A 20,422-nucleotide genomic window follows, 5' to 3' on the forward strand; every position below is an offset into this window, starting at 1 on the left:
AAATGCAGTTTAGGTAGTCCAGCCCTGGAAAATCAATTTAGAAATAAGGGTCGCCTTATTCTGATGAAAAAAATACAAAAATACTTTTTAGTATTTTATGAGTTTGCGCCAAACAGAAAATTTTGAATTTATGAATAAAAAAAAAATTTTTTTTTCATTATTTATTTATATGGTTGAGTGGGGTGTAATCGTGTGCTTATAACTAATTGGCAAAAATCTTAAGAACAGATTGCGAGCCTAGTCAGCAGCTAAGGAATTGGCATGAATCCATGTAATTCACACTTAATAATAATTAATATTACTATGTGCAATCGTTGGCTCGCTGCCCGGGTATGCCACGCAGCTCCTGGTTGAGTGTGCGCAACAATGGATGCTTGCCACACCCACAGCGACCACGGAAATCATCCAAATCCAAGGCCCAGACCATGCCGCCGCCCAAACGCAAGCTGCGCACAAATTGCGCCTTGCGTCGTATGTCAGCCACATCATCGTAGGAGACCCATTGATTGCCGCTGTACGCATAGGGCCCGATGCGTCCCTCATTGTCACGCACCACTGTCCAGCCGCCAGCGCTGACCTTCTCACATATCTCATAGTAGGCCAAGAAGCCACCGGCACGCGTATAGGTGCCCGCCTGCCCCGGTCCAATGGACCTGTCGTTCAGGGAGCGCGCTTTTGGGTCGGCCAGCGAGAAGGATTGGCCATAGAGTGGCATGCCCATCACCAGTTTACTAGCCGGCGTGCCCTGATCCAGCCAATAGTGTATGCTATAGTTGGCATTGAAGTAGGGATTGGCATCGCCCTCCACATAATACAGCGGCGCCACGTGGCCCGTCTGCTTGTCCCAGTGGCCATGGAAGTCATACGTCATCACGGCTATCCAATCGAAATAGCGCGCCAGCTGTGGCACATCGTAGCCCGCATCGATGACCATTTTGCTCGGCGAGACGGCGGCGGAGAGCAGCAGTCCACGTGGTCGGAAGGCATCGGAGAGTTCGCGCACGAGAGCAGCGAATCCCTGCTTCTCAGCTGGCGAGCCCTTGGCGCAGTCCACCTGCCAGCACACCGGATATTCCCAATCCAGATCCAAGCCCTCGAAGCCATATTTCTCAACGAATACCAAAATGCTGTCAATGAATCGAGCACGCGCTTTGGGATCGAGCACCAATCGAGCATATTTGCTGCCCAGTGAATCGTTCCAGCCGCCAATGGCAACGGTTACCCTCAATCCCTTCTGCTTATACTCCACGACGCGCTCATAGAATCGATTATCGATATCTGCCCAGGAATCGTGCGTCTTTATGGTGAGACTGTTGCCGTTCAGCACAGCAAAGCCGTAGACGATGTGCGTGCAGAGATTCTCATCAATATCCTCGGGCACATACTTGCCTTGGCCGGGTCGATACCACGCCCAATTGGTGAAGTAGCAGACGACCTTGTATGCCTCATTGCTGCCCAGCGGTGGAGCCGGCGTTGGCTTGGGTCGGGCTATGGGTTTCTTATTGGGCGGTGTAAAGGGTTTCTTTGTGGGTTTTGTGGTGGGTTTGTGAGTCGGTGTTGGGCTAGTAGGCTTAGGTCGATGCACCACTGGTGGCTGAGTGGTTTGATCCGAGCGAACTGCACACTGAGCATTGTTGGGCCAGTCGCAGTAATTCTCGTTCCAGTGTAAGCCTGCGGGACAGCTAAGGGAGAGAGGAATTGGAGGTCAAAGCCAGTTCGGACTCTTTAGGAGATCTTCGACTAACCGTTGCTCAATAAACTCGCCATATTGACAGATGTAATACTTGTTGCAGTCGCGCTCGTGCGGTGCATAATTACGTCCACCGCAATCGATGGGCTGACCAGGCTCTGGCCTGGCTGGAGTCGCAACTATACTGGCCGGAGTGACGGTGTTAATGGTGGGTTTGGCTGACTGGGCCGTGCCTTTGTCGCCCGCAACTGTAAATATAAACACAATATTATAGATTTTCAATGAAAGTCTCTCGCTTCAACACCTCGTAAACAACACCCACCCATTGTCTTTTCGCTCTGCTCCAGTGCACACTTGGGATGTGGTCCCGGATAGCCGCGTAGCACGCGATTGATTGTCTTTAGCAGTGGATACGATTCGCAGCCGCAATCGTTCTTGAAATCGTCCAGGTCCAGGGCCCAGATCATGGCACCACCCAAGCCCATGGCGCGTACATACTCGCTCTTGTGCCGTATCATGGGCGCATCGTCAAAGGACACCCACTGATCGCGCGAGTAGGCATAGGGACCCATGCGACCGCGCGCATCACGCACCACATTCCAGCCGCGTTTCTGTATATACGAACAGATCTCGTAGTAGGCCAGGAAGCCCCGGGCACGTGTCGCCTCGCCCGCCTCACCGCCGCCATAGGTGGGCGCATTGAGCTCATTGGCACTGGCCTGGGCCAGCGAGAAGGACTGACCGTACATGGGCATGCCCATTACAATTTTCTTGCGCTCAGCTCCGCTCTCCAGCCAGTAGTTAATCGAGAAGTTGGCATTGAAGGTCGCAGTGCCCTCGGGATGATCGTACATGGGCGCCACATGGCCCGTACGCTTATCCCACTGTCCGTGATAGTCGTACGCCATCACCGCAATCCAATCGAAGTAACGTGAAAGCTCTGGCACATCGTAGCCCGCATCGATGACCTTTTTATTCGGCGAGACGGCGGCGGAGAGCAGCAAGCCCTTCGGCTTGAATGCCTGCGACAATTCGCGCACCAGCTCTGTGAAGCCTTCCTTCTCGTCGGCGGTGCCCTTTTTGCAGTCCACCTGCCAGCACACCGGATATTCCCAGTCCAAGTCGAGGCCATCGAATCCGTACTGCTCGATAAAGTCCATGACGTGGCGTATGAATCTGGCACGAGCCGATGCGCTTCTAACCAAGCGAGCGTATTTATCACCCGCTGAGTCGTTCCAGCCGCCAATGGCTACGGTTACCTTCGCACCCTTCTTCCGATAGCTGACCACGCGCTCATAGAACTTGTTGTCCAGATCGGCCCACGAATCATGCGGTTGAATGGTCAACTTATCGCGATTCAATACAGCAAAGCCGTAAACGATGTGCGTGCAGAGCTCGGCATCGATGTCTTCGGGCAAATACTTGCCACCGCCTTGACGGTACCACGCCCAGTTGGTGAAGTAACAGACGACCTTGTAGTCTGTGCCGGAGTCGGCAATGGGATAGCCGCTCTCCATTTCGAAATCTCCCTCTTCAATATCCTCGTTGGGATCAACTTCGTTTTCTTGCGATGATTCCTGCTCGTTGTTGTTGTTGTTATTGTCGCCTATTTCTGCGCTGACGGACTCATTTTCATTGTTGGCTGTCTCATTGCTGGAGTCTTCAGAATTGGAGCCAGTTTCTGGCTGTGGTGGCTGCATGACTGCCACCTCCTCCTCCTCCTGTTCCCCACCACCTTCGTTTTCAACATCCTCAGCCTCGCTGCTTTCCTGAGCAGGTTTCTCCTGTGACGATTGTCCGGCTTCACTTTCCACAGATGCTGTTCCTACTTCCGCCGAAATGGCTTGCTCCTCCACAGATTCAATTTCTGCAGGAGTTAGACCAGCTGGGGGTATTTAAATATGAGCTCAAATTAAAAGAATTATTAGGAATTATTTTGAATTTTGACTTACGCGTTGGCTCATAACCATTTGGTGGATCCTTTAATACGTCGTGTATTTCCCTGAGCAATGGATGCACGCCATCACCGCAACGATTACGAAAATCATCCAGATCCAATGCCCAAACCATGCCGCCGCCTAGATTGAGCGCACGAACCAGCTGCGATTTCTTGCGTATCATGGCTGGATCATCATAGGAGACCCATTGGGTGCCCTTGCGAGCATAGGGACCCATGCGACCGCGCTCATCCTGCACCACTTCCCAGCCCTGATGTTTGACACGCTCGCAGATCTGTTGGAATGATGAAATGGTTAGAGAAGAAAAGGTCCCTCATATGGATTGGATCTAAGAGCTAAGTAACTAAAATAAACCCACCTCATAATACGCCAAGAAACCTGCTGCTCTGGTAAATTCACCCGCCTGACCAGGTCCTGGTGCCTTGGCATTGAGTCCATTGTTTTTGGCATTCTCCAGGGTAAAGGATTGACCATATAGAGGCATGCCCATGACAATCTTGCGAGATGGAGCACCCCGTTCTATCCAATAGTTCAGCGAGAAGTTCTAAGTAAAGAGAAACTAATTTAGTAATTGAATAATAATAAAGTAGAGCCATTACTTACCGCATTGAAGTAATCATAGTCGTCATCGGGATGATGATACAGAGGCGCCACGTGGCCCGTTTTTTTGTCCCACTGTCCGTGGAAGTCGTAGGTCATCACGGCAATCCAGTCAAAGTAGCGTGCTAGTTCTTCCACATCGTAGCCAGCGTCGATGATCTTTTTGCTGGGTGATACGGCCGTGGAGAGCAGCAGGCCACGTGGCTTGAATGCCTCCGAGAGTTCCCTGACCCAGGCCGTGAAACCCTCCTTTTCATCGGCGAAGCCCTTGTTGCACTCCGTTTGCCAGCACACCGGATACTCCCAGTCCAGATCGAGACCCTCGAAGCCATATTTCTCGATAAAGTCCAGAGCATGTCGAATGAATTTCGCACGAGCCGCAGCATTGCGCACAAGGCGACTGTATTTATCGCCTTGGGAATCGTTCCAGCCGCCCAGAGCAAGGCTGACTTTGACACCCTTGCTCTTCAGACCACTGACGCGTGTGTAGAAATTGTTATCGATATCCGCCCACGAATCGTGAGTGCGCAGCGTTAGCTCCGAGTAATCCAATACGGCAAAGCCGTAAACCACATGGGTGCAGAGATCCGTGTTGATGTCATCGGGTGTATAGCGACCCAGACCCTTGCGATACCAGGCCCAATTGGTGAAGTAGCAGACGACCTTGTAGTAGCCATCGAGAGGCTGGAGTTGTGGCTTGTCCGTGGGATAAGTGGGTCGTGGCGTGGTGCTCGGTCGTTGGGTTGTGGGCACGGGCTTAGCTGCAGCCGGTGGCATGGGCTTTGAGCTGCCGCTACTACTGCCAGCTGCACCACCTCCGCCGTTCTCTTTGCATTGCGCCGCCCCTGGCCAGTCGCAGTTGCCCAGCGCTTCGTTGTAATGCAAGCCAGGCGGACAGTCCGCCGCCTGTAGACGATTCCACAGGCAGAACAAATACTTGGAGCAGTCACCGGGATAGGGCACACGCTCCTCCCCATTGCAGGGATCCTCTTCGCTGGCCTTGGACTGCACAATCCGCAGATACTTCTTGCTGGTCACGCACTGCACATTCTCCGGCCAATCGCAGATCTTCCTCAGGGCATCCCAGTGCAGCTCGCTGCCGCATTCACTCGGCACGAGCGCTCCATTCACGCAGATGTAGTACTTGCCACAGTTGCGGTGCGTGTAGTATTCGCCTTCGTTGCAGCGGGACGAGGTGGGTGGACGTGGTCGTCGAGTAGTGCGGTTCGGTTTACGGGTGGTGCTAGCTCCCTGCTGAGGTTTCTGAGCGGGTTTTGTAGGCTTGCGACTGGGCTTGACGGATGTCGAAGGTCTGCGCGGCTTCTTGGTGGTAGTGGTGGGACGTTTGGTGGTGCTGCTGCTGGGTCTCTGAGTGGTGCTCTTAGTAATGGGTATGCCACTTGTGGTGCTCGTATGCTGCTTCTTCACCGTGCACTGCGCCGAGGCGGGCCAATCGCAGCCCTTCACCTCGTTGTTCCAGTGCAAACCACCGGGACAGAATTGCTGACGCAGCTCACCCGGTATTATGCAATGATAATAGGAATTGCAATTTTTCTTATCTGGATAGAATTCGCCAGCCTTGCAGTTAGCGGCTTGCACCACCGGATAGACCAGAGCGGGCACTGGTATAGTGGTGTGGGCAGGTCGAACAGTTGTCTTCGTTGGCTTCGGCTTTGGCTTGGTGGGACGCCTCGTGGTTGTAGCTGCTGCTGTGCTGGTCCACCAGGCGGGAGTTGTGGTGGTGGTGGTGCTAGTAGTGGGTCGTCGCGTGGTTGTAGTGCTGCTGGGTCGCCGTGTGGTTGTCGCACTGCTAGTGGGTCTGCGTGTGCTTGTGCTCGTTTGATCCCAAGTGGGCCACGAAGTGGTGTGATCACTATGAGCACCGCTTTGCGAGCCATCGCTGCTTATGGTCGTCATTTGTGGTGGCACCGGTGTAATCGGCTGTGGTGGACGCTCGCAGTTGCTGCGCGTCGGTGGCTCCGTGTTCAGTCGACCCAAGGCCCGATTGACAGCCCTGAGCAGCGGGAAGGGTTCACTGCAGCAGCGGTTCTGGAAGTCATCCAGATCGACGGTCCAAGCAGCAACACCACCAAAATCATTGTTGACCGCATAGCGTGCCTTGGCCTCCACGCTGGCCGCATCCTCATAGCCCACCCATTGGTCCCGCAGCATGGCATAGGGTCCCGATTTGCGTTCTGCATCCCGTCCGGTCTGCCACTTCTGCTTGCGTATGCGCTGACAGATCTCGTAGTAGGCCAACATGCCGGGCTGCTTGGTCAGCTCGCCGGCGTCACCAGGGCCGCTGGCCGGGATGCCCTCACCGACCAGGCGCTGACTGCTCTGCTCGAGCGTAAAGGTCTGCCCATAGAAGGGAATGCTCATGATCAACTTCTCACGGCGTGCACCCATCTTCACCAACAGCTGCATTGTGTAGTCCGTATTGTATTGCGGATATTTGTCCTGCGCACGTCCGTAGAGTGGACTCACATGTCCCGTTTGTCCCTCCCAGGCGCCATGGTAGTCATAGCTCATCACGGTCATATAGTCCACGATTTCGGAGAGTGCAGCCAACTCGTACGCCTCGCTGATGATCTCCTTGTAGCCGGAGATGGCCACGCCCAGCTGCATCTTGGGATTGACTCGCTTCAGCTCTGAGCGTATCTCACGCAGCAGCTTCGTCAGATTGGGTCTATCGCTGGCCGGTCCCTTGGAGCAGTCGCTCTGCCAGCACTTGGGGTAGTTCCAGTCCAAGTGAATGCCACTAAAGCCATGACGTTGCAAAAAACCCGCCGCACTCGAGGCAAACACTTTGCGTTTAATCTCATCGGCAGCCAAGCGAGAGTATTTATCACCGCTGGAATCTGTCCAACCGCCCATGGCAATCAGCACGGGCACACCCAGTGAAACAACGCGCTTGTAGTACTGATTCTCTATATCCACCCAGGGATCGAATTCGCGTATGGTCAAGTGATCCGGATCGAGGGAGGCAAATGAATAGACAATTGCCGAGCATAGTTTGGGGTCCAGTTGCTCGGGCACAAAGTGACCATCGGCCTTGCGATAGAAGGCCCAGTTGGACATGTAACAAAGGACTTTGGGCACCGTGTTGTAGTTCTTCTTTTCCGTTGTGGTCTTGGCGTGTAAGAGAGCCCCATAGGCGCCATCTTGCGTGAGATCTGCCTGGGCGAGAGCACCATAGAACTGCTGTTCCGTGTAGCTGTCCAGTTCATCGATATGCTCCAGTTGCTCCAGATCCACAGCCTTGAGTAGCTCCTGATGAGGGGAGCCGGAGCGATACGGTTGCGGCTGATAATTATCGCTTGAGCTGGGCGCTATGAAGGCGGCATATTTATCAGACACCGACCAGGGATCTGGCTCCACCAGATGCGAGAGTTTTTCCTCTTTGATCTCCTCTGGCACATCGCGCACATAGCTGGCTGGCGAACCAAACTCTAAGGAGTCCTCATCTTCATCATCATTGTCGCTGGGCTGCGCCTCCACAGAGTCGCGTACAAAGGAGCGCAAAGGCGAGGACTCGCGCAGCTGCGCAACGTCCCGTTCACTGATGCTGGGCACACTCTCCACGGCGCTGCGTAGCGGCAGGAATACCTCGCCAAATGTGGGTCGAGTGCTGATGCGACTCAGTGCCCCGGGCTCATCCTCCACGGGTATGCTCTCCACGGCGGCCCGGACAAAGGCCGGCTTGTAGTTGGGCGCCACGTGCACCTCGGGCGCCTCGATGCGAATGTGCCCAGTGGCCGCTGTTGCCCATAGGCAAAGCAACTGTAAAATTATTTAAATAAATGGGATTTATTATAAATTACTTTCATGATAAAACGATATATATAAATATTCTTATAAATTTTTGCTATATTCTTATTAATTTTTGCAAATGCCTTACTATTTCTACTACTACTTTATCTCTATTATTATTATACCACTCTACTACTTCAGTCATCACTATTTCTACTACTTTATGTCTCTACTGCTACTTCAAGTCGATTATCATCTTTTCTAGTATCTACTCGTCTAGTCCACTACTGCTATTCTACAAGCATGTACTATTCATATATTGTTAAACTATTACTACTATTCTACTACTATTATATTAGAGCTACATAAAATTAATATTCAAATAATATTAGATTGTCTTTCTTTTGCTACTATTATACTATTACTATTATTGTACACTTACTACAATTAATTAATACTACTATGATAACTTCTATTCAACTTCTACAATTATCATACTACTTTTGAGTGGCTACTGCTACTGTTACTACTACTTCTACTACTATTACTACTTACTGTTATTTTTACTATTACTACTGTACCTGCTACTATTACTATTACTTTTGTATTACTACTACTTACTATTATTTTTACTATTATTGCTATACCTACTAATATTTCTCTTATTTCTACTACTATTCTACTATTACTTTTACTACTATTTCAACCAACTATTACTATTGCTTCTACTGTCAGGACATTACCGTTTACATTCCCTAACTTCATGAGACTTACCAGCAGCCCGTTTAGCGTAGCTCTTCTACGCATGTTAAAATGGTGCTCTTAAGATGACTCTCCTTATATTTTAGTTCAACTGCAAAGAAACCAATAGATATTTGCAATTAGGCGGGTAATACATTAAAATTGTCAATATATAAAGCAGTGTGATATATTTTCTTGTTTTTAAGTGTGATTCATAAATGTAACTTGATTTTTACCAAAATATCATTATTTATATATATTGGGCTATGTACATGATTTATTGAGGCAGACGCACGCATTATCACGTCAGCGCGTTGTCCTCTCAGATTACGTGCGGCAATGCGTCTTACATTCTAATTAGGTTAGGTAGAGGCTGGATGACAAATTGGGAAGTAATTGTTTGATTCTCTTTTTATTTTAATTTTAATTTTTTTTTTTTTTTTTTGTATTTTGTATTTTTGCCCGGAACTTATTTATATACCTATTGATTGTAAGTGATAAATGTCTACGGGCAATAAATATATAATATATACTTAAATATTTTATATGCCAGACGCAACACGACCTAGGCCCACGCCCACAAAATATCAATTATATGTTTATATAATTATGTTCCTGTTCAGGGTGCCAAACGAAACTTGCTTACTTTCCCACCGTTTTTCAAAAAATTCTTATAAATTAGCTTGGAGATAAGCAACTTGTATACGCTGCGACATTTAATTGCCAGAGATTTAAAATTGATTTAATAAATTCATTTTGTTTGCTTTTGCATTCATTTAAATCGTTTGAATGTGCCGCTTGGTTATAAATTGAATTGTGGTTTTGATACAATATAAATGATTATTTTAATTGTATTTTGCAAATTTTTAGTATTTTATTTTTTAAAAAAGGTTACGCTTATACATTACTATAAATAAATATATAAATATTTAATTTGATATATTTGTATATAATCTAATCTATCATTATATACATTTCTAATATCATCTTTAGGAATTTTGATTTCAAGTTCTACATATTTCATTTATACATATATTGTAGCTCATATATAAACCAAATTTTGTTAGCTAGTGTACTCGACATTAAAATCCTTGAACTGGAACTGAAGCAGACAAAGGGATTTTGTGTCTTGGGAGCTTTAGCTCCATGAGTCAAGAGTTCTGTCTGTTAATGATTATATACGTATGCTTGTCTTTCGCGCCTTTATGTTTCAATATTTGCTAATAGCTATTGAATTATTAATAACGTTTCCTTCTCTTTCTATTAAGCCCATGGCTTATTTAAAAATGCGTGCCAAATTTTGTTCTTTTGCTGTTTTTTTTCCTAATATGCAAATCGGTTTTCAGAATTAGGTTAAAAGCTTTACGATGTTGACCGGTTATTTATTTTTGATTTTTTTTTGCTATTTATCATTATTTCTGTTCTTGTTTTGATAATTAAACATAAAGAGACGTAATACTGGGGAAGAGATTATTATGTATGGTAATCAAAAGAAATGTAACCCACGCCAGTGATGTGAGTAAAAGACGTTGGGCAAGTTTTGCGATTTAGAACTAGGCAGGTTTTCATTGGAGGTGAAAGAGAGAGAGAGCGAGAGAGCGAGAGAGTTCATTGAACGTCAAGAACCTCGGCCCACTGATCCTGTCTGCATATTTTAGATGTGGTAAATTAAAAATAAAAAAAATAAAAAACTAGAAGAGATTCTGCAACAAGAGAAAGGCGGCCGCTTTGAATAAAATTTGCTTGCGTGGAACTTTCGGCTTGTAAATATATTTATTATCTATATAGTACCATCAGCAGCAAATACATCAATTTATTTATATATTTCACATTTCATTTAAGACTTTTTCAGAACAAAAGTCTTTTGTTTCGTTTATTGTTTTTGTTTTTATATATATATAAAATACTTGGTTGATTTTATGTGCCACTATTAAAAATCCATAAACTTGGTCCAGAAATCGGACTTCTACGCGTATCACACAAAAAGACACAGTAAAACATTTCTTATGCACTTCACGTACACACACGCACACACACTGAGGAGAATTCCACTTAATATTCAATTTGATGTCCATTTACTGTTGCACCAACACACGACACACTGTTTGTATAGAAAGTTCTCACTACACTTGACTCATTCACTTACTTAGCTGAACGTATCCAAAGTATGTTGTATATATAAAATAAATAAAATATTCCAGAAGGGGTTTTTACTTGTCGCGGCTACCTTTGCGCATGCGCGCCCGAATCGAAACTGTTGCCGATCGCACTGAAGAGGCTCCTATTTATACGCAAACGGAGCGTGCTGCAAAAAATACAAAATACATAAAAAAAGAACGCCCGCGGCAACGTTCTAAAATGTTAAAGTAACAAGAAAGGAAAGTTGAGCATATAGTAACCGCATTTTAAATACTCTTTAAGCTGCAGGAAGAGAAAAACGCTCGACTTAAAAGATTAAAGTTGCCTATAAATTTATTTAATTTATATATAAATATGTATGATAATACATACATATTTCATTTATTTATTCTGTATATTTTTAATATTAATATTTTGTGCCATTTATTTAAATTAAATATACAAATCTCTTTTATAAAATTATTTTTGTCCTAATAAATATTTAAAAAAATTTTCATTTATAAAAAAAAAAATATTAAAATATTTACATATTTATTTTATACATAACTAATATAAAAAAAAAAAATATATATATATATATAAATATTTTTATGTAATATTTATATTTTGTATAATATGATAAATTAGGCAAAATATTTACACATATCTTAACACACATAGCTGAACGCCTCTAAAGGAAATTTAAAGACTCTTGGTAAATAAATTTCTATCAATACATATAACGTAATAAAAACTTACACTTAAGTATATGTACTTACTTTTTTTTATCATATTTTTTTTATCATTATTCAGTATTGTGAACCCCTATATAATCTAATCTGTTAAATATTAAGAATGTATTATATAATTTATAATCTACTTTATATTATCATAGATCATAGAAGCATCTTCGAAAAGTAGCATACCTTCATTACAAATAAGCTTAAGATATTCTATTTTTGAGTTATCTCCTCATCAAGCGACTCTTTTAATATTTATAATCCGCATGTCAAACTTGTTGACATAATCGTAATACTTTCAGACATTTAAAAGTATGTATATTAATACCAAAAAAAGAACACGATGAATGTGCGTACAAAAAAACCAAAACAAACGCGTTACTTCTGGGTCTTTTTTTTGTGTCCACTGTAAAGCGAACATGGAAATAAAAACAAAAAATCGGCAAACGGCACAAGTCATAGTCGGCTACCGGAGAAGAGCCTATAGCACGAGATGTCAATGTCCAACAGAAACTGGTCCAGATTTGCCGCTGACTTGTCATGCAAAATCAATGGGTGTAATTAATTAACTTTTTCTTCGTATTATGCTTTCTGTTTCCTCTTCTTTTTTCCCTCGTTTGCTTTGCATTACTTTGCATACTTCTGCGAGCATCTTTGATAATTTTTAAGTGGCAGCGAAATGATAAATCGACTCAGCTTTCTCAATTAATATAAAATTTGCTCTTGCTAAGAATTTCACGTCAATATGACAGTAAATAACCCATTGAAAGTGGTAGCTGATGACTAATTTTTGACATTTTTGATTAATTGATAAATAATAATTATATAGTATTAAATTTAATATATTTATTCTATTCTAATATGTAGAAATTTAGAATATATTATCATAATTATATATGCAAAGATTATATTTATATTACTGGATCCTCTGATGATATACCATACCTTGAATTAATTTTTCTGTGAGTTTTAAAGTTATTATTATTCTCATATGAAATCGAAAATATATATTCGTTTAAACAAATATAGGAATAAAATCATTATTGTGTGAAGAGAGCACAGAAATCTTTAAGGAAATATTGTTAATGTGAGAAATGCGAGATAGTAGTAGATTAAAAGGAAACATGCAGGTAGAACAAGAGATGCTGAAAAAAGAACAAACAGAATAAAACAAACGATGTAAATTTCATCATTTGTTTGCTTCTCTGACTTGCTCTCTCCTTCCATACGCAGAACAGTCTGCAGAATTTGGTCAAGAATGCCAAATTGCCAATTTGATGAAAAGGTCATTTTTTTGTGAGCTGCAAATCGGTCAATTAATAAGAACAAAACGTTTAAACTATATAGATTGCTAAAAACCAAAAGGTTCTGTAATTTAAGTTTCTACATAATTTATTTTTATTTCATTGTATTTTATTTTGTTCTTTTAATTTTGTTTTTGAATTTATTAAAACAAATAAACACTTACAGCTAACCCGTTTAAATATTGTGACTTTCAAAAAGCCGTTACATCTCATAGCTCAGCTTTCACAAAAACGCACAAAAAAAGCTCAAACGCGTGATTCAATAGTTACTATCGCTTAGCCGCCACACACTGTTATCGCACAGCCGCATATCGATAGCTGGCGAGCAACCTGTGTGCAGTTGTTGCCCCTTTGGCTGGTAAACAAATAATTGTTGGAAGGATACTTAACAAGAGATACTGGCGTCCGTTTACCAAACAAACGACGGCAGATGCCAAGCAGGTGAAAAGCAACGATTTGCGTAGCGCAGAGTAACGCAAGCAGCCGCAACACTAAGTGCAGCTGTTATTTATAGCAACATAATAGCAACAGCAGCAACAACAACACGACGCTAAGACGACCGCCTAACACCAAGCCACCCACCCAAGCAACCAAACAACCACCGAATAGTTTTGTGGGTGAGTGAGCGAGTGGGCGTCGTAATTGGCCTCAAATACAAGTGCAAGGATACACGCTTTACAGTTGCACATCGTCGTCCCGTCAAAGTCAAGGTGAGCTAAGCGGTTGCCGCGTGACGTCTCCATTTGACATTTGCGTGTGTTATGAAATTACATTTTTGACGGCCTATCGCAGCCACAAAAACTTTGTTCTAAAATTGATTTAACTTATAAGATTTTAGAAACCAACATGGAAGCAACCGTAACTGGAGTAAATGTGGGCACTGGAACAGGAACAGGAACGGCAGCAGGTGCAACAGCAGCCGCTGCCGCCGCTGCAGCAGCAACAGCAGCCGCAAATGCTCCCAATGCGAAACGGAATACGCAACAAGGACGAAAAAAGTCGGGACCGAAATTTGAATTAACCGACGCACAAAAATCGGACATTAAAGAGGCATTCGATGTATTCGACAAAGACGGCATCGGCTATATAGAGGTTAAGGAGCTTAAGGTGGCCATCAGGGCATTGGGCTTTGAGCCCAAAAAGGAGGAAATCAAACGGATGATAGCGGAAATCGATAAGGATGGCAGTGGCCGGATTGCGTTCAATGACTTCTTGCATCTGATGACCATGAAAATGGCCGAAAAGGACATCAAGGAGGAGATATTGAAGGCGTTTCGCTTGTTCGACGACGATGAGACGGGCAAGATTTCATTTAAGAATCTGAAACGCGTCGCACGGGAACTTGGCGAGACATTGTCGGACGAGGAGCTGCGTGAGATGATCGATGAGGCTGATCTGGATAACGATGGTGAGGTCAACCAGGAGGAGTTTCTGCGCATCATGAAGAAGACCAGCTTGTATTAGGCACACTTTTGGACAAATTGGACTCAAATTGAGCTCCAACTTGTGCTGAACGTGTGAACGTATTATGTTTTAAGTTGATCTTAAGCTTTAGTGTAGCCAATTTGAATGCACAGCTTTTGCTTTTATTTATTTATTAAATGTGGACTGCTTTTTATGAAAGCCTCGTCGTGTGTGCGTGTTCCTTTTCTCTGGATGTACAACATAAGCAAATGCACCGCCTGTATTTTTGCACAATATATAATCTCAATGATGAATAATAAACATCAGCTAGTTAACGTTGTCAAAGTGTGATGTGTTTTGCTTTTCAGACCCTTGGCTAAAATAGGTAAGGAAGGTTAATCGCTCGATTAGCGTATACGGCATGGATATGCTCTATCACTCTATCTGTTTGTAGTGCACTCTATCTGTAGCCATCGCGAGCGAAGTAGGTTCCCTCTTTAAAACCAGGAGGGTTTGTTTAGCTATAAACTAGTGCGTGTAATAGGAAATTCATTTTTTATGAAAGCTTTGAAGAGAGAGGGATATACATATTATATCCATATGTATATCCCTCTCTTCTCAAGCATGGTTATATAAAAAATGAAAGACAACTGACATCAAAAGAGTCTTAGTATATAACTAAGTTCTTTTTTCTCTCGTCAGTTCCTAATACTAAGTATTCAAATAATGAGAATCACAAAGAGAGGTCGTTTCACACTGTTGATTACCTATAATGATACTTGAAAATTTATGAAAATCACATTAAATTCCGTTGCCACTTCTTTTAATAAAACATTGCATTCATTTATATTTTATTTGAATAATTTTTGCTTTTATTCATATGAAAATTCACTAAACATTTTAATACTTTGCCAACTTAAGAACTAAACAAAAAGACGGAACACATAAAAAAAACTAAGCACACAATATATTAGACTTAAATTCGTTGTAAACATAATATAGTATTGGTTGATATACCTATACACACATATATAGGTGCATTGGCTTATCTAGGGAACTGGCTGGATCTAAACGAACGGCGCATTAAAGTAAATCTTTCGTTTGCTCGGCAAGGGTTTGGTGCTCAGTCCGGAACCCTCAATGAATTTCTCGAAGCTGGCCAAATTCTTCTTCATTTGCTTGACCTTGGCGGGCTCCGGTTTAATTATTGCCTGGTTCAACTGCTTCTCCTCCACATGCTCCTCATCCTGCTGCATCATTTGCTGCTCATGATCCTCCTGCTCGGTCTGCAGCTGAAACTCCTCATCCAGATTGTATTCATCGGCCGTTGTGATCAGGCACTCATTGCCCTCACTGATCTCCGCCAGCATGCCCTCGCTCTGTGCCCCCTTCGTCGTGGCTTCGTTGCTTCTATCGTACTCTGCATCCAGATTATACCAATCGAATTCGGCCTGGAGTGGCAGCCCGCTGCTGGCATCGGCCAGCTGCAGCAGCGATTTTGATGTCGGCGTTGTGGGCAAACTTTTGGGCGTTGTGGGCGTGGTCGGTGAATTGGGCAAACTCATGCGTTTGTTGATCTCGGCCAGAATATTGGGCACATGCTTGCGCTTGTACTGGGCGGGCATGGTCTGTGTATTGCTATTGTTGTTGTTGCTGTTGGTGAGCGGCAGCTGGAGGCGCAGCGTCTTGGGCGCCATTAGCATATAGTCGGCGGATTGCTTGGGCGCTATAATGGCCGCCACATTGGGTAGCTTTGGTATATCGGCGAAAATCTCTTCGATTTCCTCAGTCTTGTGCGAGGCGGCCGCTGAGCAGGCATCATCATCATCATCGGAACAGTGATTCTGTTGCAGCTCCTGCTCACATTTCCGTTCCCGTCCCCGTTCACGTTCCGCTTCTGGCTCTGTGGGCGTGCTGGACTCCGGTACGTTGTGAACGTCGGCAACGATTTGTACACTCGTCACGCCCACCTCGGCTATGGAGCAGTAGTCCGGCTCGCTTGTCGTTGTCGTGGATGCCGCACAATCGCCCTCATCTTCGTCCAGGTGCTCCTCGAGCTGCTGCAGCGACTTCTTGAACTTGAGCAAATTCGCCGGCTTGGGCGGCAATGCGGGCGGCAATTTCTGCGGCGTCTTGACGCTGCCAACGTTGGCATCTGCTGTCGCGGCTGCCATGTCCACATACAGATTGGAGGCACGCTCCGAGCCAATTGGCTCGTACTCATTGCTGTAGATGCTCTCGTAGTTGAGGGTATCGCCGGGCACAACGGAGCCGGCGGCGGCGGCAGCGGTTGCAGCGGTTTCTGCCATGGGATGATAGTGTGAGATCAATTCGTTGGCATTATGTTGCTCCTCCTCGTCGTCGTGCCGCGGCACATGCACCATGCTGTTCTTCGTGGAGAAGTGCACCCGCTTGCGTCCATTCGTGCCGCTGCGGCCGCTCAGGGAGCTGCGACGCGGCAAATTGGAGCCCGTCTTGGGCGCCAGCGCTGACTTGGGGGTGCTTGGCTCGCGCAGCGTCTCCTCCATGGATTGTTGCAGCAGTATCTGATTGACGCACTCGAGCACGGGATTGACAGCGCCATGGCCGTATGACTTGGCCACCACGGGCGCTGTGCTCAGCTCCTCCTGGTCCGAGGCACTGGCATACCAATCATCTGTGGTCGTCTCGTAGATCTGCTTGGGCGAGGCCTCTGAGAAGTCGGCACAGCGGCGCTGCACAATTTTGATAGCGCCACGAGACATTAGCTGCTGCTCCTGCTCCGGATCGAGTTCATCGAAATCTTCATCGTCCTGTGTGGGCGAAAAGATGCCATCATCCTCCTCCAGCTGGGCGGCAACCGAGGAGACGGTCTTGCTGCTGCGACTGGAAGCCGAGCTGTTGCGTCGCCGTTGCTGCTGCTGCTGCTGCTCCAGCTCCAGGCTGCTGTGCTCGGAGTAATCGCCATCCTGTAGCGTTGACTTCACTCCATGCATGCGCTCCATCGCCCGAGCATAGTTGTGCAGCTGCTCATAGCTCGTCTGCGAGTCCTCGCGACTAATGCTGCTCGTGTTCTCCTCCGACTGTTGCTCCAGTGCCGCATCATCGATGTGCATTGCCCGGGAGCGCATATAATCCCGAAACGTGCCCGCTGTACGCTTGCTTGTGTAACGCACACTGCGCCTGGCGCCATAAAACGACGATGAGACCGTGTCATCGCTGGAAGAGCCGTGCTCAGCTGAAGATATTGAGTGAGAGTGAGAGAGAGAGAGAGAAATGTATGGATTAATACAAATATCCAAAAGGTCTTGCTTAGAGATGACAACCTGCAAAGGATTACTAAATGGAAAGCAAGTGTAAATTAATCTTTGAATTGCACTAAATTAATCTTTGCATCCTCATATTTTGATTATGTTTTGTATATAGTATGAATATTCAGTATTTTATTATTATTATTTTCGTATTTTATTTAGTACATTATTATTATTATTATTATTGTTATACCCTGAACCCATTGAAAATCGAAATCAGGCTATAATGGCTTTGATGAAATGTGTGTAACAGCAGGAAGGAGGCGTGGCAGACGCCATAAAGTATATATATTCTCTACATCTTTGCAGCTAGAGTCGCCAAGTTTTAATTGTAGATTTATATGTAATTAATCGAATTTCGGCTCTTATTATAATTCACCTTCACTCCTAAATACACCCCCTCGCCCTTAAATTTATAAAAGGCGTATTTCAAATACTAGACACTTGTGCTTTGGCAGATGCATGCATCTCAATGTAATAATCACGATCGGAAATTTTAATAAATATACCATCGGTGGAGTGTCATATCATTCAGCTTCTGTCATGCAGTTTCATCGCATTTAGCTTCTGCCATGAATTCGCTAGAAGACCTAAATTAATATTTCGGTGAGTCATATGATTATGTTTTTTATTTCGTGAGCAATGAGGATAAATTTTTCCGCAAGCTTCATTTTATTCAGTCTTTGGCATTGATGCACCTTACATTGAGTCTCGTAGCATTCAGCTTTTGTCATGCAGCTGCCTTCACTCTAGTTTTCGCCACATTCACTAGAAGAGTTGGCCCACAGTTTCAGAAGCATTCATGGGGCTATGACTTTCATTTAGCGAGCAAAGTCTATTCAATATTTCCACAAGTTTTATAAATATACCCGAGTGTCATATCATTCTGCTTCTGTCATGCAGTCTCCGAGCATTTAGCTTCTGCCTTAAATTCGCTAGAAGACCTAAACTAAGAGCACTTATATTTTTTTTAATCATGAATATGTTTTCTATATCATGAACAATGAATTCATATTATTCAGTCTTTGGCATTGATGCACCTTACATAGAGTCTTGTAGCATTCAGCTTTTGTCATGCAGCTGCCCTAACTCAAGTTTCAAGTTTTGTTTTTATAACATTCACTAGAAGAGTTGGCCCACAGTTTCTTAATCATTCATGTTTTTTTTCCGGAAAGAGCAAATTAGGATCAATATTCTACAAGTTTGATTAATGCACATTCCATCGAGTGTCGTAGCATTCAGCTTTTGTCATGCAGCTGCCTTAACTCAAGTTTCAAGCAAATATGATCAATATTTCCACATATTTCATAGATGTCGGTAAATAGTTGTCGAAATCGATAAATAGTTATCGAGGAGTTCTCCAAATCGAGTATTACTATCGAAATTGATTGGTTGATAAACATGGAATTGACACTAATGTACCTTACATTGAGTCTCGTAGCATTCAGCTTTTGTCATGCAGCTGGCTTCACTGTAGTTTTTGCCACATTCACTAGAAGAGTTGGCCCACAGTTTCAGAGGCATTCATGGGGCTATGTTTTTTTCCGGAAAGAGCAAATTAGGATCAATATTTCTACAAGTTTTATTAGCGCACTTCCCACCGAGTGTCGTAGCATTCAGCTTTTGTCATGCAGCTTTCCTAACTCAAGTTTCAAATTATGTTTCTGTACCATTCACTAGAAGAGTTGACACCGATTTTTATTCTTTATCATTCGTAAGGCTTATGTCTTTTATTAGGGAGCAAATTCTGATCAATATTTCCACAAGTTTCATAGATGTACTATCCATCGAGTCTCATATCATTCAGCTTCTGTCATGCAGACTCAGGGCATTTAGCTTCTGCCATAAATTCGCTAGTAGATCTAAACTAAGAGCACTTATATTTTTTTTTGAATCATGAATATGTATTCTTTATCGTGAACAATGACTTCATATTATTCAGTCTTTGGTCTTTGGCATCGAGACTTGTAGCATTCAGCTTTTGTCATGCAGCTGCCCTAACTTAAGTTTCAAGTTTTGTTTTTATAACATTCACTAGAAGAGTTGGCCCACAATTTCTTAATCATTCGTGGGGCTATGTTTTTTTCCTGAAAGAGCAAATGATGAGTGACCAAAATAGTGACCCAAAATATCATTAAATTATTGCAATATATATTGCGCATGTATGCTAGAACTAAACTGATTTAAAGGTAATAAATTTGAGAACTAGTAGGCATAATAGTCAATGCTTCCACTCTTTGTTTGTTGCTTGGCAGAAGTTAGATTAGTTGGCAGTTGGTTAAGTTCAAGAGGAGTCTTAATAGACTTAGGATTGTAGCACAATAGATATGCAAAAATAATAATAATAATAAACCCTGCTCTTATTTTAGTTAAACATATTTTTAATGAAGCATACAAATATCACGCTAAAATATATATTATTTTTTATTGTTAGAAAATAATTTCATTTAATTTTTATTTATGTACCTCAATAAATTATGGTGTGAGAATATCATTTCATTCTGGTGAATACCAGACTTCAAAGACTTTATATATTTTTGCTTTATCAAATTCATTTTGATTGACATTTATGGGTATTATACGTATTATATGTGTAGATAAATTTATAATTTATTGCGCAAAAAATATGTTATTGAAATTTGGTAATGAAATTGACCGTTTATAACACTTTCATATTACTTTTTTAAATAATATATATTATATGCAAATATATTTGAAGGACTTGAACTTTGACTTGATTAAATATCTGAAAGTAATTAAAAAATAATTCTAACTAAAATTTCTTTTAATAAAACTTGCTTGCCATGATTCTTATATTTCTTCT

General features: G+C 43.6%; 3 protein-coding genes across 5 annotated transcripts in view; 1 reads left to right on the forward strand and 2 right to left on the reverse strand.

The window, feature by feature from the left end:
• Positions 1–84: 84 nt before the first annotated feature.
• Cht10 (Chitinase 10) lies at positions 85–11,019 on the reverse strand. The gene is made up of 8 exons (XM_018003039.2): positions 10,889–11,019; positions 8,776–8,854; positions 4,252–8,031; positions 4,007–4,192; positions 3,643–3,922; positions 2,013–3,575; positions 1,746–1,938; positions 85–1,682 (listed from the first exon to the last, which is right to left on the reverse strand). Exons 2-8 carry the CDS (start codon positions 8,806–8,808, stop codon positions 302–304), a joined length of 7,416 nt encoding a protein of 2,471 aa, XP_017858528.1. The 5' UTR covers positions 8,809–8,854; positions 10,889–11,019; the 3' UTR covers positions 85–301.
• A 2,176-nt stretch (positions 11,020–13,195) lies between these two features.
• Positions 13,196–14,653, forward strand: LOC108610764 (uncharacterized). Of its 2 annotated transcripts, none has more exons than XM_089463661.1 (2): positions 13,196–13,614; positions 13,743–14,653. In XM_089463661.1, exon 2 carries the CDS (start codon positions 13,751–13,753, stop codon positions 14,366–14,368), a length of 618 nt encoding a protein of 205 aa, XP_089319787.1. In that variant the 5' UTR covers positions 13,196–13,614; positions 13,743–13,750; the 3' UTR covers positions 14,369–14,653. The 2 variants fall into 2 exon arrangements, with proteins under 2 accessions (XP_089319787.1, XP_017858542.1); XM_018003053.2 differs by having other exon boundaries at positions 13,197–13,614; positions 13,736–14,653.
• Positions 14,654–15,151: 498 nt separating this feature from the next.
• Positions 15,152–20,422, reverse strand: part of LOC108610758 (uncharacterized) — a 40,442-nt gene continuing 35,171 nt past the window's right edge. For both annotated transcript variants that reach the window (XM_018003040.2, XM_018003041.2), the window contains one exon: positions 15,152–17,525. In XM_018003040.2, coding sequence (XP_017858529.1) covers positions 15,376–17,525 — 2,150 coding nt within the window. In that variant the 3' untranslated portion in view covers positions 15,152–15,375. The remainder of the gene's footprint in view (positions 17,526–20,422) is intronic.

The sequence above is a fragment of the Drosophila arizonae genome, chromosome 3 (genome assembly GCF_054131065.1).
Source record: "Drosophila arizonae isolate 15081-1271.41 chromosome 3, UAZ_ARI_1.0, whole genome shotgun sequence".
NCBI lineage: Eukaryota > Metazoa > Arthropoda > Insecta > Diptera > Drosophilidae > Drosophila > Drosophila arizonae.